The following is an 18,328-nucleotide window of genomic DNA, read 5'->3' as shown; positions in this document are numbered from 1 at the left end:
AACCAGCTCAGGCATTAGCTTCCGGGCCGGTGTGGATGCCGTCCAGCACTAGGGAGACAGGGGCATAATCTGATTTAGGGGCAACTGTTCCCGACCTTGGGTGTGTTAAGGGGGTCTGCTCCATTCCAAAGCCTCTCCAGCCCTCTCACATCTTGTTTGGTTCCTTTCTTTCATCTGCATCTCAAAAGCTGAAGGTCATGGACCGCTCACCGGCACTGAAATCTGGATGAGTCCTAATTGCACTCGGACAGGCGAGAACCTCTCTTACGCCTTGATCACGACCCTCGGGGGTCCTTCTCTACAGATGCCACAGCCAGGCCCAACACAAGACAAGCCTCAAGCCCACCTCTCACTCATGCAGCCACCTTGCCTCTCCTTGCGCACAGCCGGCGCCTGCTGGGAGCCGGGTGTCCCGCGGTGGCTGGAAGCCAGCGATCCTGTCCTTTTAATGGGGCAGGCTCATGCTCGTACACCTGCAGCCTTTAGAGCCACCTTGGGTGTCTGCTGGGCACGCCTGCCCCAACCCTGCCCTCTCCCCGGCACCGAAGGCCTTTTTCTGGATGGCTTGAGGGCCTCAGATAAGGACACTTTTACCAAAAAGGCGCAAACCCCCAAACCAAATGCTGTCAACAAAAACAACCCCTCATAAGTGAAATGCCTTAAGGAGAGGTTTTCAAGTTCACGGTCACTGCACCCTTGCTTTGGGGAGGGTGCTTGCTACACTGGTGAAACAGAAATACTTCTAAAATCTGGGCTTTAAAATAAAAAATCACAGATTAAAAACAGACTTTTTCATTTTACAGAATCCCCTGCTGATGAAATGTCCTCTAATTTCAACTCAGACCCGAACTGAAAAAGCCAACTGGAAAAAAGTGTCAATCTATGTTTAAAAAGCAGCAGACATCCAAAATGAGACAGGGAATTTATTCATATTTTGTAAAAAAATCTATTTTAGGACAGCATTTCTTTTCTAAGGGGGAGAAACTCTGTGGTTTGGGGATGATCACGTCTTAGGTGGTTGGACGTCCAACGTGAGGTGCTGACCCTGTGTGGCAACATTTCTGTCTCAGATGTCACAGCACCTTGGGTTCCAGTGACTACTTCCTGGCAGTGATGGAACTGAAAGTCTGAGCAGTGTTTCATCTACCCCAAGTGATTAGCCCAGCCGGCTTCTCTCGTCTGTATAACCGGAAGGAATCTGATGTCTTGACTGAAGCTGATTTAGAAACTTGACTGAAAAAGGACCTGTCAGCACAGGGCACAGAGTAGGGCAGGAGCAGACCCTGCCTCAGCAGGCCAGGTGTGTATCCGGGGCCCTGCCCACACCTGGGGGCCCCGGCCTGGCCAGGGTGGAGCCCACCCCAAAGACCCACTGACCACAGGGCTTCCTGAGGACAGCCACTTGGGGAATCCAAAAAAGAAACACGTCTAAACCATGGCTAAAAGAGAAAAATGCAAGTCTCGAAGCCAAAGGCCCTTCTTTAGCTTTTTGGTGAAGGATGGGGGTGAAGATCACTCCAAGACACGACTTCACAGCGTGTGAAACCCACGTGTAAAGAGGCAGTTAGAAATAAATTATATTTCCTGGGAAGGAAAGATGTGTATCTTCAGCACGTTTCTATCTGAGTTCCTTCCTGACGGCTTTTCAGTTTGTTGGCTTGAAGGACATAAATACGGTCCAGGGGAGCTCCAGAAAAGTCGCGATGACCTTGCGGGGCACGTGACAGAGAGGATGTGAGCGGGTGGAAGCGGCCCGTCCACAGGTGACGGATTTGCTTTCCAATTATCTGTGCCTTCTGAGCAGTTTTTGAGACCTGACCCTACTTTACTCACTGAGGACCTACATGGTGGCAAGGCTTCCGAGCCCCCCCCTTGCTTCCAGAACATTCTAAATGCAAAGAGAAAGGACTGGCGGGGTTGGAGCCACTGGGGCCCACGTCACCCGTGAGCACAGCTCAGGCCAGGGATTGGGCAGGAGCCAATGGCCACTCCCGAGGGGGAAGCTGGTACCACCAAGGGCAGGTCCAGGACAAGGTCACTGACCAGCCACAGCAGCTCAGTGAGGGCAGAGAGAGAGAGAGAGAGAGAGAGAGAGAGAAGGAGGCCCTGGAGCCTCAAGCCACACCCTGCCAGCCCAGGGTGCCTGCAAGAAGCTCTGGTTTTAAAGAGGAAGCAGGATAAGGACACCGAACGGGCCCCAAATACGAGCGTGCCCAGCGGCCTCTCAGTGCTGGAGGAGGCATCCGAAGGACAGAGGCCTTGGGATCAACAACACAGCAGAGGGTGTGGGAGAGAGAAGGGTGGTCTCGGCCAGAAGCAGCGGGAGTGAAGGGCCTGAGGGGGACACTCACCCTTCCGTCCTCTAGAAAATCAAACTCAGACTCAGGCTGGAGGGCGCATGGCAGTGAGTGACGGGGAGGGGGCAGTGCGGGCTCATCCCCGGGGGAGGGGCTGCCCGGGAGGAGGGGTCCTCGGAGAGCCTCACTCCCACGGACGACAACGATGACGACGACGACGACGACGACGACGACGACGGGCTTAGCAGAGACAGAGGAGGGTCAGAACCTCGACGGGAGGGGCCGGCAAGCTGGCCGCCACCGACCCCCCAGGGCACTGGCTCGGGGCAGGTTTCCTGACTGGTGCTCTTGGCCCCGTCCTATCCACGTTCTGCTCTCCTGAGCATCCCACCCCTGGCGGGGCATCGGGCTGGCATTTATCACACTGGTCCAAACGTCACCACACCCTGCAAGGCCACAGGGTTTCACAGCTGAGGAAGGACCCTGGGCAGCTGGATGGGACGGCAAGGCCAGGTGAACCCAGGTCTGCTCGGCCCCAGGGCTGCCCATCTCGTTGGACTATTGTTCCCTAATGAAGTAGTAACAGCTCCTTTGCAAATGTGGGGAATGAGCCTGAATGTGTTCAGGTGGCACCAAACTGGGAGGCCCGGAGCTGATGCTGGAGGCCGAGGCTGGGTCTAAGCGGACCGCACCAGGCGGCACAAACCTCAGAGGAGGGGGCATAAGTGCACGGCCCTGCGCCGGTGCTACAAGGGCCATAGCCTGGGCCCGTGGCCCTGCAGGAAAGGTGCTGCTTTAAGGATTCCGGGCCAGAGTAATTCAGGAAGAGCTGCTCTCTCCTGCACCCGACAGCCCAGAGGTCAGCAAGCACCCGCTGCCCTCACCTGCTTTCTGGGATGATTCCACATAGGGTGGGCTTCCCGGGGGACAGGAAACTGTACCTGCTTATGGGACCAAAGACTCATGGCAGTAACGTCACTCACTCACCCTCGACTGCTCATCTCCTGGGAAGACCGGAGACAGAAGGAACCTGGGACCCTGGCTTGGTGAACCATCTGTCTGTCCACCTCAGTACTCGAGGTCCACCCATGCACTGTCAGAATCAAGGCTCCTTTCTCCGCAGGGTTCTCTTGGCCACAAGAGAAATCCAGAGAGGTCTGCAGTACACCAGCTCACCTGTGCAGGTGCCCTCACAAGTGGCTGCCTTATTACATGGCTTCCCCAGCCAGTGGGTTTCTCGTCAAGGAAAAATTTGAATTCTGAATAGAAAAGGTTACGTGGGTTCTGCAGTGGTGGCTTCCTGTGTCACTGTCATGTCCCTGAACTTACATGGAAATAAACTATGAAAACCAGACCCCCTTCCTCAACTGGTTATTTCTAACACTGGCCCCGGGTCCTTGCTTCTCTGGCCTTGGTGTTAGTAAGGCTTTAAGATGGGAATGAGAGCGTTGTCAGCAAAGAAAGGACTTCTAGTTTGACACTGACATACAAACAGACGAGCCGCCGGTCACCTTTATTTTAAAAGAAAACCCTTAAAACCCACTACCGCCTTTTCTCTGTTGCCAAAACTCAGGGCTCGAGAAAGCAGGCTGCCCCCTGCAGCAGATCAATATCGCTAAAAATAGCAGGAGAGGGGTCGAGTTTTCTAAGGAGGAATCAATGAAGTCCCAGCGCTGGAGGGAGGGAAGGGAAGAAACCTGTCTAGCATTCAGGTCGTGAAAGGCTAAGTGAAAAAAGAAGTCATCTGGGAAAATATTATATTATAAACACGTATAATAATCTGTACACACCCATATACATCCCAAAGAGAAGCCTTACAAGGAACTCCGTTTCTTTTCAAAAGAAGGCTTCACTGTGATAAAGCATTCCTACAGTGGGAATTAACTACAATGAAATAATTTAAGAATTTCGTTTATACTCTATCTGCGTTCACTACATAATGTCTATGCTAACGGGGAGGCCAATGCGCGTGGCTGGATTAGAACAGTAATGCGTTCTTCAAAAACAGGAAGGACTTCCTTTTTTCCTCTATTCACATTTTAAGTAACCACACAGCGATGAAACAGAATTAAAAATCGGGTGGAGGGATTATGGACCTGTTGTCAAGGCTCCCAGGCTGGAGGCTTCCGCACCTGTTATCCTGGGAAACCGCCGAGTTCCACTGAGCTGCGTCAAGGTTAGAAATGCCCATGAAACACCGACCCAGGTAGAAACTGCGTAAAGCTTTATTTTTTCCCCACCTACTTTAATTTTTTTTAAAAACGTGAAAGAAGAGGAAAAACTCTTACAAAATAGAAGGTTTAATATATGAGAGCAAGGAACTTCCCCGGAGGCGGCAGAGTGAACGTGGTCCTACGTTTCTGTGCTACATCAGTCCCATGCCGTCCTTCAAGGTGACGCCCTCTCCCCCGTCGTACTGCCAAAGGGCTCAAGGCACAGTTGCCCCCTCTCCTTTTTCACCTAAGGTGTCACGATCTGGTTTACTATGCTTGGCCACCACGTTGAAGGTGGCCGAAGTCTGAAGCAGCCAGAAACCATGACGACGGCAAATCGGGTGATGTACTAAAATGACGGGCCTGGCCGCCAGGCAAAAAAAAAAAAAAAGTCTCAGGGCGTTTCATGAGTCAGTCTGTGCTCCCAAATTGGCAGCGGCGGTCAGGATGGACCTCTGCAAAGTGCCCGGGTCTGGGATTTGGAAAGTCAACCCCCGCGTTGCCACAGCCTGTTCCTCTGGGTGGGCAAAAGTAGGGTCAGAAGGAATCACACGCCTCTTTCCCCCTCTAATATGCTTTTATCCCCCCCTTTCTTGATTTTAATAAGCAAATTGTACCACCATCTTATTCTGATATGCTCCTTTTTAGAAGCTGTATATCACATTAATGGAAGTGTTTACTGCTGGGAATATTTCCCGTGTACAATGATCTGTAACCCTCTTACCTCAACTAGTTGCATATTATTAGTTCACATCCAGTTCAATTTATACATTAACAGAGGTGCCATTTGTCTGTACAGAAATCAATGCATATTTATGAACTTCTTTTATTCAAATAGATTTTCAACACATCTCATCTAAAGACAGAATACAGAAGCCTGTGTGACTTGGGCAACGTGGCCCCAGAGCGACTGAGACCCAAGACACCCACCTCGGCAAAAGGACACAGACTATCTCTCAGGTTTGGGCAAAAATAGCCTTTTACGCATTTACTTAGTTCACTAAATGTGCTCAAAATGCTGTTGTTAGCTGAATTCGTGATTTCCTTTTGAACTTCCAAGTCACTCTTATTTATTTTTTCCATTTTGTTTTTGCGCCAAGGAGACTGCCGTCAAATAATACTCGGCAACTGATTTCCTCTCTTTGGACTGAAAAATTAAACAGATACTAAATTATGACAGTGAATTTAGAAAGGAGGACTCCAAGGGCTTGAAAGAACATGTCTGGGATAATATGATGCTTCTAAGAGTATTGCAGTCACATTGTGGCAATCATCCGAGCGTGCTGGGTAACTACCTCCTTGGCTAATATGCTTTCTTCTCGGTGATGACTAATCATGTTCTATTAAACAGCGGTAATGCTGGAAGAACTCAACTATACGAGTGTAATGAAGCCAGTATTCTCCCTGGACAGATTAGCTACAACTGATTTGACACATACCATCATAGGGGCTTCAAACCTGACAAACTCTGCTTGCTTCTGATTTATGCCGTCCAGCTCCTCGGAGAAGAGATGAAACCCAAGTGTTCCGTCTGGTGGAGGTGAAATGTACTGATGTGCTGACCTGCGCGTTAAGGGGAGCCGCCCCTTCTCCGGGCTACGCGCCTCCCCTTCCCCACGTCCCGTCCCTTGTGCCACCCTCTGTCTCCCGGCCACCGGAGGGACCAGGGTCCGGCGCCGTGTGCTACCATCAACAAACCCAGGCCCGCCGGTCGCTCCTGTGTGTTGATCAGGGGAGTTTATGCAAAGGAATCAATGCTGCAGTCTCCGGGCCTCCTCTTCGCCCCTTGAAGACCATCCAGGTTTTGTGATTTCGCTTGGCGTGAGGGGGTGGGGGGTGGAGGCATGGGGGGTTGGCTGGGGACCACCAGGAGGAGTGAGGGGACGCGACGGGACTCACGTGGCGTGATCCCTGAGGGCACGTGGGAGGCTGCGGGCACCGCCGGTCCTCAGATGATGGTGGGCACCCTCCCGCCGCTGTTGTTCCGGTTATTGTTCTTCCTGGACAGGTTGGGGGTGGCCATGAGCACGAAGCGCTCGTCGGGGCAGCCGTACTGCAGCAGGACGTCGGTGCACTCCTGGCTGGAGGCCTGCCGCGCGTAGGCCAGCGCCGTGTTCCCGTGCGCGTCGCGGGCCATCACGTCCACCCCGTACTGCGGAGGCAACAGAACCGCGTTAGGGTCACGGGAGGGAGGGGACAGGGCGCCTTGTTCAACCCCGCAGGCAGCTGGGGCAGATGCGGACCCCGGGACGCGCTACCAGGAACCCGCGGGGGAGACCAGCGTCCAGTGTCCCTGCCCCTGTCCCCCCTACCCCCGCCAGGTGTATTCTTTTCAGAAAAGGATGTGCTTTTTGCATCGAAAAGCCCCTCCCCTGTGCAACAGAAACGGACCAAGGATACCTCTAGTTTTGCTATTTCTATTTTGACTTTCCAATTATAAGCACAAAAAACGATCACTCTTTCGATCTCAGAGGCGATTCATTTTCGTTGTAGGAAATACATAGGTAATATATAAGAGCACAAGAAGAAAAAATCACGTATAATCTCGCTATTCAGAGATAATCTTGGTTAATCTTTTAGCGGATTTCCTTCTAATGGTTTTTCTTTGAATCTAAACGCATATATGAATAACTGAGATAAAACTTGCACAAATAATGTGTATCTTTTTTTTTTTTTTTACTGAACTTGCTGCTCTGATAATTTTCTCAGATCATTAACAGTTATTCAAAAGCATGACATATAACAGCCATATAATATTCCTCCGTATGAACATAACTCAGTTACTCTGTCCTCGGTAGCTACACATTGTTTTATTTTTTTAAATTATTTTTTTTAATTAATTAATTTATTTATTTAGGCTGTGCCGGGTCTTTGTTGTGGCATGCAGGATCTTTTTTTTGGTTGTGGCATGAATGTGGGGATCGAATCCTGACCAGGGATTGAACTCAGGTCCCCTGCATTGGGAACGCGGAGTCTCACCCACTGGACCACCAGGAAGTCCCTACACTAGTGTTTTAAAGTTGTCATTGGTCTAAATAGTGCTGTGATGTACATCCTCATATTGAATCTTTCTCAGGATCTCTGATTGTCAGAGTGATGACTAGAAGGGGTAATATGAGATTAAATTACACAAATATTTTTAAGCTTCTGGATCTTGAGAAAGGGTGGACTGATGTCCACTTCTTCCACCACCATGGATGGGAGTCTCATCTCTCATCTTCAGGAAGCATTAGCATTAAAGGAACTCTTGGCCAATTTGAGGGGGAAAGATGGCATGCAATTTGTTAATGGAACTGTGTTCCCCCAAACTTTATATGTTGAAGTCCCAACATAGGAACTGTATTTGGAGGTAGGACCTCTAAAGAGGTAACTAAGGTTAACTGAGGTCATATGGGTGGGGCCCTAATCGAATACGACCTGTGTCCTTATAAGAAGAGAAAAAGACAGCAGAGATGCATGTGCACACAGAGGAAAGGCCCTGTGAGGACACAGAGAGAAGTCTGCAAGCCGAGAGAGGCCTCAGGGAAAAAAGACCCTGTCCTCACCTTGACCTTGGACTTGGACTTCTGGCCTCCAGAACTGTGAGAAAATAAATTTCTGTTGTTTAACCCCCCGAGTCTGTAGTGTTTTGTCAGGGCAGCCCCAGCAGACTCATATGCAACTGCTAACATGAAGCTGAACACTGAGTGATTCTGAGATCTGTGTATCTAATTCTCCCATCACACCCATCCCAAGAGTCAGGTAAAAATATGTAGAAACTGGCATCATTCTCAGCTGTGCTGGACAGACCCATCGCCTGCCCCTGGGGTTGGGAACAGAAGAGCCCCCAGCAGGTGAGCCACCTCTGGACAGTGTCCCCCTACTGGTGAGCACACACCTCCCCTCCCTACCCAGGACCCTCTCAATGGGCAGCTTTCTGCCACCCTTCGAATGGGGACCTGCTGTGGCCGAGGACCCCAAAGGCATGCAGGCAGCAGCCAGGCAGGGGGTGTGGGCTTCTCAGAAGCAGCTCCTGGCGGCACAGTCATTTTCTCCCTTTCTTCTCCCCATTCAAGCTGCATGGCAAATGCTTCAATAGAGATTAAAAAGATAACTTTCCCCAGTGGAAATTAATCGGAAGAGTCCAGAAGAAGCCCTTTGACAAACTCCGACCACATCAAAGCTCAAAGTCTAGGGTCCAGCATTTTTGTGTTATGTGAACGAAAAATCCAAAGGTGAGGCAACGGGAAAACCACATAAACCGTTCAGTTTATATCCTCTCTCTCCACCCCTTCCCCACCAAACGATGATGGGAGTCTTTTGTAAAAGCAACAAGAGGAACATCACCAACTATGCTTGACCCAAGGCAGGGGTCATCCCAAAGATGAACTTGGCAGAAACGCTAGCAAATGCTGTGCAAAGTGGACCACTGTGCCTGCGTAAGGAGACTTCATTCCTCCCTTTTAAACTGGTGCTCTGTGTGTGCCCTCACACAGGTGGGCTGAAAGGGAGCCCCCCACCCCAAATCCTAAATCCCCTATTACTAATGCTTCCCACTTCCAGGCGGGCAACAATAGCCTTCTCCCAGAATGATGCCCGGGGAGCTAAGTGCCTGCCGCGACTCGGCTCCCCGCCGAGGGCACATGGGCGACCTACCCAGATGAGGAGCTGGGCCAGGACCACATTGCCCTTCCGGCAGGCCAGGTGCAGTGCCGTGCGGCCGTCCCCCTCCCCGCAGGTCTCATTCACTTCGTCCCGGGAGCCATGCGCCAGCAGCAAGATGACCATCCGCAGGTCCTCGTCGGCGGTGGCCCGCAGCAGGTGCTGGCCCAGGGACAGCTCCGTGCACGTCAGCGGGGCCAGGAAGAGCTTCTGCTCGTACTTGGCCCGGATCCACCTCTCCTTCTCCTCCCTGCAAGAGTCACCAGACAGGCGAGGTCACGATCGCGAGGGAGAACCGAGGCTGCCGCCCTCTGCCCAGCCACCACGTGTGTGTGGTGTGTGGTCCGGAGGTGTCCAGGAGGCGGTGCCAAGTGTCTTCACCCGGCACCAGGAAGCCCCCCTCCGGGGAAAGGCTTCCCTACAGTGTACAAAGTGGGTCCCCACCAGGAGCACCACCTGGGCACCTGTTAGAGATGCAGGTTCTCAGGCCCCGTCCCAGCCCCCACAATCAGAACCCCTGGGATGTGTTTTAACCAGCCTTGCAGGGGATTCTGACACCCTAAGGTGTGAGAACCAGGGATCGGCCTTGAGCTCTCATGTGATTTCTTTTGCTTTTTGTGGCCCCAGAAGAATCACCCTGCTGCCCGGGGGCCCGCCCAACGCAGGATGGATGCCACAGGCCCGATCCACTTTAAGCAGCCACAGTCAGAGCCAGGATTACAGACCACTTGGCTGGAGTCCAGGGGGCAGGGTGGCCAGCGGGTTCTGCCACCTGGGGGCACCTCGAGGGCTTAGTTCTCAACCTCATTGGCCGGGGAGGGGGTGTGTGTGAGCTCGGGGGTCTTATACACACTCCTGTAGAAGAAAATGTTGCTACAGACCACATATGAAAAGGCAGCGAATCCAATGGGGAAAAGAGATGTAAGCGAAGCTCGTGACCCTGCTCGGCTTTGTTAGCTCTCGGGATACCTGGGGGAGCCTCGGTGAGGGCGTCAACAACTCCTTCAAGACAAAGAGCAGCCGGGTGGGTTTTCGAGGGGAAGTGGGCTGGGGCCCAGCCTAGGAGGCCAGGCAGGTGGCCCCCTGAGGCCAGAGCTGAGTTAGGGTGCAGAGGGCAGGAGGACATGGGGAGGGAAGGTGTGAGTCACTACGAGCATGGCAGCTGGTGCCCCTCCCCCAAGAGCGAAACCCCAGGAGGGTGGGAGTGATAACAGGCCCCCTCTCTGGGACCCAAAGAGGACAGGATGTTGCCTGAGACATCTGGAAGGAGGGCTGGGGAAGGGAGGGGGGGCAGGATGGGAAGAGGAGCTGAAGAAAGAGAGAAGAAACCAACAGCAAGGGGTGTTTATATTGACCGGAAGGAGAAGACCCCGGGCCGTCTACTCGTGCACTTGGGCCGCTAATGGTGGACTGGGGTGTTGCCTCTTCTAATAAAGGTGAAAACCACTGAAAACAACTCAGTAATCCTCAAGACTGCAGCACTGCTAGGGGGAAAAAAAGTGGGGGGGAAATGCAGAAGACAGAAGTGAGATTTCACAAGTAGCTCTTGAAATGAGAGTCTGGGAACAGAATGGGGCCGGGGCCGGGAGGGGGGTAGGGGGAGTGGGGTGGGGGACCTTAGGCTGGACAGATGCTTTTTTTTTTTTTTTTTTTTTGATGTGGACAATTTTTTAAAAGTCTTCATTGAATTTGTTACAATATTGCTTCTGTTTTATGGCCGCGAGGCATGTGGGATCCTAGCTCCGTGACCAGGGATTGAACCTGCACCCCCTGCAGTGGAAGGCTAAGTCTTAACCACTGGACCGCCAGGGAAGTCCCCGGACGGATGCTCTTTGATGAGGCTGATGAAAGAAGAAACAGAAGCCCTAGAGATAAGAAGTGACTGTAATTACCCACAGAGACATACATATACACTGATCCACAATTGCCCTCTCCTAAAACTCAGCATTTTCTCTGGGGGAGTCAGGAGGGTACATAGCTACAAACCACACAGAGGAATCACCTGGGGCCTCCGCTAGACTGGAGAAAGAAAACTCGTTACCCGTGACATTTTTCCTTTCCAAGTACAGAATAAAGGCCCTGTTTACACCTTTTACCCGTGTTTACATTGCTCCTAGTGATGTAGTGTCGGGTTAGCCCTAATCTGTTTCTAAATACTTAGGCAAACATTTTCTTCCAGGAGTAAATCTGGATTAGTTTTGCTTCACTTCCTGGTCCATACGAGGGACCCCCGAGTGACCCCCCGACCCTTTTCATTAGGCGATTTCCAGGACGAGCACGTGGCTGCAGCTGAGAACTCACACCAGCACCCGCAGCTCGGAGGCCGGCTGCACACCATCCCTTACTTGGGCCAAAATACAAGCACAAAAGCGCCGGCAACACCTTGGAAATACCGGAAGAGGTGAAAGACAAAAAAAACCCAGGCCGGGCTGTGCTTTTCGTGCTATTTTAAAACCTTATTTAAAATGTATTAAACATATGTTGATGCATTTCATAAATCGCCGAAGAGCAAAACGTGAATTAAATGAAAAGGGACAGTAGTGGGGGAGATACAGCCAGATTTTCAAGTTCCAATCTGCTAATTCTCATTTCTTGGTAGGCATTAAAATCAGACCTCTTTTACTCTGCTCTGGTTGATTTTAATACTCATTGCCAAGTCATTCAGGGATAAACCAGAGGATGGAACATGGTAGCTATAGTCCTAACTGCAATTATTCCATTTTCTTTTTAATATTCGAAGACCCCAGCCAAAGAACGAGGTCAGACCCCCCGAGCTTCTAGCTCCTCTGCCATGGTCCTCTGCTGTGGTCTCTTGGGGAATGCCCCACCCCAAGCTCACCTGAATTCACTGAACTCGACATGTGTCTGAATGACGAGTGCATTTAAGCTGTTCTTTGCTTTTAAAAATCAGTGTCGTTCGCAATACGTAATAAAGGCAGGTCCAGGTTTCGTGGGGCTGAAAACACATACCATTTGGGGAGCCTTCTGTAAGAGGAAGACTCTGAGATTATGTATGTGAAATGAGCAACAGGGAGGTGGGCCCGGGGCTTGGGCTTCCTTGGCTTGGACCGGGGTGATGATTATTTGTAAGGGTTTCAGAACCTCCAACAACTCAAATACAGAAAACAGGTTTGATACTGGGAACCGTCCCCAAGCGATGCTGCAAGGAGACAAAAGCAGTGAAAGCCTCTAGGCAGCCTTCTCGCTGGGGTCCACCTTTCCCAGCCCCACGTCCACATGGCCCCTCACCTCCACCAAGGGCGCCCCCAGATCTGTTCAATGCATGGTTTTTATTATCTGACAGGACCACGGCTCTTCACCAAAACTTCTTGTGTTATTTAAAAATAAGCATTCGATGCTGGCTTCTGGGTCCTGCAGGACGGTGATGTTTCAGTGTTTTTTTTTTTTTTTTTTTTTTTCAGACACCAGGAGGCCGGAGAGCAAAGGAAGGCAGACCACTGGGCCTCGAGTCTGTGTCCGACGTGCTGCTTCTCCACAGCTGAAATCCAACTGAAAGGAACAGGGGATTCAGGAATGTTTCCGTTTTGTGGGAGCTAATTCAGCAGCCCCCATGCGTGCATCAGCACTTAATATTAGTTACAGCCTATGTCCTGTGGTCATTGTCCACGCTAACAAACTCGGAGGAAAGCTTAATTCTGCATGCTTCCTGCAGTGGCCAGAGGGAGGGAAAAGAGAATCCACACTGAGCTCAAAGGCTGCGGTTTTCGGCCTTGGAGAGGCTGGCGTTTATGTGCTTGCTTTGTTCTTCTTTGTGGTGCAGACTTTTCCAACTTCAGTCACTTCCTGGGCCCTCGTTTCCTCACCTGGAAAACGGGCACAGGGACGTCTACAGCAGGCAAGGTGGTTTTGGAACTTGAAGTCACGTGTCCGGATGACGTGCTGGCTGTACACAGTGGTCACCTGACAAAGGGCAGCCGTGGGTGTCGTGATGCTTGAAGAGAACAACACCTCTCAAGATTCGCACTGCTATCGCGCACACAAGCGCTCCCTATGGGGGTGTCGCGGGTGATGAGGTGGTGTTGGGGGCAGGGAGGTGGGGCCTGACACTCCCACTGGGTGGGCGAGGGGACCCTGGCCAGAGGCCTTGACAAATCCATGGGTGTCCTGTGGGGCTCCCCCTCCAGGGTGCAGAAGGACCTGAGACACTGGGGTGAGGACTGCTCAGCAAATTCAAACGACCCCATAGCTGTCAGGACCTCTGGGGCCAAGTCTGGTTGGATGGACCTCTGCCTGTGGCCTTGAGGCATCTAAAGCCTTCCTGGATGTTATGGACTGAACTGTGTCCCCCCCCAGATTCATGTGCTGAAGCCCTACCCCACCCAATGTGTCTGTATTTGAAGACAGAGCATTTAGGAAGTAATCGAGCTTGACTGAGATCATGGTCCTGCTCCGTATAAGAAGGGGAAGAGACAGCTGGGGGCTCTTTCTCCTCGTGCACAGAGGAGAGGACACAGCCGGTAGGTGGGTCTGCGGGCCAGGAAGAGGCCTCAACAGAAACCAACCCTGCCGACACCCTGACCTTGGACTTTCAGCCTCCGGAGCCGTGAGAAAATAAACTTCTATTATTTAACCCCTCCGCCTCCTCTACCCCCGTCTATGGTATTTTGTTATGGCAGCTGGTCTGATTAATACACTGGACAGCCACATGGCCCATTGTTTCCACTTGGCTTCTGTGCCGACAGTTACCATGTGAAAGATGGATACTCTGACAATGATTCCTCTTCTGCGAGAATATTCTGTCTAAAACCATTCACCCCAAGAAACCATCACGCCAAAGCACAGATACCCTAATGGTGACTCTGACGTCCCAATCTTGCTTCTGGGATTCCCGGCTTGTCTCGGCCCAGCCTTTCTTTTTCCCCGAGGAAGGCCAGTTCAAGAGCAGTGTAGCTGGCAGTAGATCACCTTACCTCATTCCAGTCCCCTGGAGGCCCGCTGCTCACAGCCTCCGTTAGCTAATGAGCTAAAAAATGAATTATTGGCACGGCCGGCCATCAGCAGAAAGGAGGAGGCCCCGCTCCTCATTTGAGCCCTGTGGTGACACACCTTTAAATAAATCAGCTGCACGGGACCAGGGAAAATGAGAGAACGGGCCACTAATCAGAAGAAAGACACCAACCCAATCCCCCCAAAGAGAAAGACAAGATACAATCGAAGGCACAATAGTAAATATTTTCTCTCCTTCTCGCCTAAGATGAAACCCTTTCTAGGTAGCCTTCCATGCCCTCCGGGCCCAGGAAACTGCCTGATGTGTGAGCCTGGGGCCCAGGTCTCAGAAGCCGTGAGTCCAGGGTCCTGTGGGGTCTGCCGGGCTCAGCTGGTCTGCTAGGCCTGCAGCCTGACAGACGAGGCTTTGCCACACTTGACCCTGAGGGGTGTTGACTCGGCCAAGGCTCCACCAAAGGTGATCCCTGGGGCACACCTCACCTGCAACCCGCAGATTTAGTGTCTGCCAAATGGAATCGACTGCCAGCACCAGTAAATACTGCGAGGCCCCACTGAGGAGGTGCCGTCTCCAAGCCGCAGGAGCGTTTACTGTGATGGTGCTGCTGGTGACGGTGACGATGGTGACAACGGTGACCGGCTTTGTTGACGATTCCTGACCCCGGAACACCCGCCGTGTTCTTACGAGTGACCTACATGTCGAATGCTGAACAGCATGCATGTGTGATAGCAGAATTGTGGCCATATTTGGGGAAATCATGACATAAAGGAAAGGCTTCAGGAGAAGAGATGGGTCATTTTTGTGGCAAGCTTCAGAAGACGGGGAAAAGGATGGAGTTTGGAATTGACGGACACGGCTTTTCCTTTTTTGAATTAGGACGGCCGGATGCCAAGACCTGAGGAATCCCACACCATCCAGGCCGATGGGGCTGTGGACGGACGCAGCCCCAGCTGGGGACTTGGGATCAGGCTCCCAGACGGCGCTGGGCTTCAAGACTGGCCTGTGGACCGGCTACAGCTCCTCTCTGGAGAAGGATGGATGTTGAGCTCTCCCAGCCCGTGGGGACCAGACGGAGAGGGCAGGAGGGCTTTCTAGTCCACGCGTGCCTGAATGTGAGTGAGGCTGGCTCTGGTCCCCTCCCGTCCACTGTGGCGCCAGCAACTCCCAGGGCCTCTTAATATAAACCAGGTGATGCTCACAGGTCAAGGACGGCTAACTCAGACCACGACAGCATCAAGGTTAGTGTCGAGAAGAGAAGATGAGGGGTCAGAAGTGAGCATTTACGTTTGCAGAAGAAAACGTGGGAGTTCAGGGTTGTGGGGAAGCAGAGCTTTATTCCCATCTCTGTGGCCACGACCCACATGTGGGCTGGACTGGGTTCCATCATGAGTCCCGGGGGCCAGTCCTGGGGCGAGGGCTGCTGTGCCAGGCGCTGGAAGACCACTGTGGTGCTCAGCTCTGGGGAAACACGGGGGTCAGTGGCGAGCCAGGTGAGGTCTGCAGGCATCCAACAGCCAAGGATGCCACTGGGGCAAGACCAGCCACGTGATAGCGCTGTACCTGATTGATTACAGTGGGGACAAAGACAGCAGCCCATTGTGAGGGTTTATCTGCCCTCAAGTAACTGAAGGGTGTCCCGGGAAGGGTTGGGTGTCCCTAGCACTTCAGCCTGCCTGATACGGGGACCAGCGCCTTCTTAGCCCAGTGAGCAGAAAAGCCACAGCAGGATGCCTCGGCCATGTGAATCGACTAGAATGTTGTCCTCAACAATGTCTGCTGTTTTTTTGGGGGGGTGTTTTTAGGTATTTTTCTTTCTTTCTTTTTTTTAAAATTTTTATTGGAGTCTAGCTGATTTACAATGTTGTGTTAGTTTCAGGTATACAGCACAGTGAATCCATTATGCATATACCCATATCCACTCTTTTTTCGATTCTTATCCCATATAGGTCACTACAGAGTACTGAGTGGAGTTCCCTGTGCTGTACAGCAGGTCCTTATTAGTTATCTGTTTTATATATAGTACTGTGTATATGTTAATCTTTGTTTGCAGTTTTATAGTAAACTTTAAGCCTCTCTCATCCTTCCTTGACCTTTATTTACCATTCAGCATGAGCCAGGCAATGGGCATGCAGTGATCAACCATGGACAGGTCACTGTTAAAATAGCTGGACTCTGTTACACACACTAGGAAAAGCCCCAGGAGCATCAGAGCTAATGTTTCTTAAGTACTTCTGACGTGTTAGCCGCTGGGCTGAGTAATTATCTGGTTTCGTTCTGACAACACCTGGTGGGGTAGGTCCTTCCATCATTCCCCCACATCTCAGAAGGTGAAGACGGGCTTGCTGGGTCCCCGACCTGTGACGGCCAAGCGGCTGTCCCCGGTGGTCACCGCCTGAGCTCCTCCTCCGGGCTCTGCCACCTCCCAAGTAAGGAAACTTGATGCCATCTGGAAGGGCATCGCCTGGGTTGTGGGATTCCAGCTGAGTCCCCAGCACTCCGCCCGCCCGTTCTCTTCAATCACCTCACCACGTGGTGATGGGGCAAGTGTGAGTCGCTTTGGAGAATCTAGAGCTGTACCACCCCGGGGGCAGCGTGAGCCACGCACAGGTGTTTAAGTTAATCCAGATAAAACAACAAGTCCTGCTCCTCTAGGTAAAGTACTCAGTGGCGCCAGGGCTGGCGGCTGCTGTCTTGGGCAGTGCAGATGATCTAGTGCGTCTCTATGACGGGATCTAGAACTTCTCCATCCTGGCAGAGGATAGTGCTCATCTAGATGACCTGTCTAGACCAGCACTAGGGAGGGTTTTTCTCTCCCATTGTTTTTCTTACCAAAATTATTTGGGAATAACTATAAATGCAGAATGAAGAGAAAGGAAATCACCCACGTGTGTGTGGGAGACGGAGTGGAACAGAAGCCAATACAGATGCCAGCACTCAGGACAGCAGCCTCTCTAGGCAGCCGGGTCCCGGGGGGCACCTGTCACCGCTGGTGGCCATGACGTCACTGGAGCACCGCAAATGCGTGCTGTCAGTGAGGGGCTAAGGGCAGGGCGGGTCTCAAAGACCCTTCGGGAAAGCTGAGGCTGAGTTAGAGCCGCACACGACCCGGGCCACCCCGCTTAGAGAAACGCCGTCCTGATGTGGTCGGTGGCCCCTCCTCTGTCCACTGGAGGGCTGCAAGGATGCAGCCACACTCAGCTGCCACCAGCTGTGTTTGGGGTCTGGCAGGGAGGGCCCAGCAGGCGGCCAAGGGTAGCAAGGTTAATGCGCTGGATTCCCAGCAAAGACCATTTTAGCAAATAACCACAGAGCCTCTGATTGGCTTCCAGCACCGTTTTGTGGTCCCCAGGAGCAGACACGGGAGCCGTGGCCAGACGTTCCCTGGGTCCTCAAGGGGCCCATCATGGAGGCAGGATGGACAATGTTTTGGGGTGACGTGTGGAGTGGTCAGCCTTCATCTCCACAGACGAGGCTTTCTCTGGCTCAGACCCTGGGCAGGCATGGCCTTTCCCAAAAGCCCCCTCAGTGTCAAGTCAAATGTGTCCATTTTGATGGGAGATCCTCCTCCCAAATGTTAGAAGGCCAAGAACTTTCTGGGTGCTTATCACCCTGCTCCTTCCAGAAACATCTTTTTTCTTTCCCCCTCACGGGGTGGGAAAGGATTTTTCCATAGTGACTTTATTTATTTATTTGGCCGCCCCGCGCGGCATGTGGGCTCTTACTTCCCTGACCAGGGATCGAACCCGCGCCCCCTGCACTGGAAGCATGGAGCCTTAACCACTGGACCACCAGGGAAGTCTCTCGACAGTGATTTGAAAGGAGATTTTGTAGCAAAGTGTACCGGAGTGGAGGAATGTCCTTTGGGGTGAGGAGGAGAAACTGGAGGAGACCTGCACGGCTTTAAATGGTGACCCAAGAGGCCAGGAAGAGGAAAGAAAGCACTAGCTAGCAGCAAGGAATTTCCCAAGTGTCTTTCGGCCTCAAGCAAAACAGGAACTGGAAGGGGCGGCATGGTAGAGGGGGCTGGAACAATATGTTAGGAAAACAGAGGGGCTTCCTCTCTCTGCAGGGGAAGACCCCGGCCCACTGCGAGCCCCGGCACGCATGCTTTCTCCCCCGGCACGCATGCTTTCTCCCCCGGCCGCGTTGCCAAGGGGGCTGGCCTCGGGATGGGGGAGGGCAGCCAACAAAGACTGATGGCCATTTATTCC

General features: G+C 52.2%; 1 protein-coding gene across 5 annotated transcripts in view; it reads right to left on the bottom strand.

Moving 5' to 3' along the window:
- Positions 1-5,322: 5,322 nt before the first annotated feature.
- The window catches only part of AGAP1 (ArfGAP with GTPase domain, ankyrin repeat and PH domain 1), a 566,346-nt gene continuing 553,340 nt past the window's right edge, over positions 5,323-18,328 (bottom strand). For all 5 annotated transcript variants that reach the window (XM_081243347.1, XM_081243348.1, XM_081243351.1 and 2 more), the window contains 2 exons: positions 9,146-9,401; positions 5,323-6,662 (listed from right to left, as the gene is read on the bottom strand). In XM_081243347.1, coding sequence (XP_081099473.1) covers positions 6,459-6,662; positions 9,146-9,401 — 460 coding nt within the window. In that variant the 3' untranslated portion in view covers positions 5,323-6,458. The remainder of the gene's footprint in view (positions 6,663-9,145; positions 9,402-18,328) is intronic.

Source organism: Mesoplodon bidens (genome assembly GCF_964165515.1).
Source record: "Mesoplodon bidens genome assembly, chromosome: 8".
Taxonomy (NCBI): domain Eukaryota; kingdom Metazoa; phylum Chordata; class Mammalia; order Artiodactyla; family Ziphiidae; genus Mesoplodon; species Mesoplodon bidens.
This window is presented reverse-complemented; position numbering and strand designations above follow the sequence as displayed.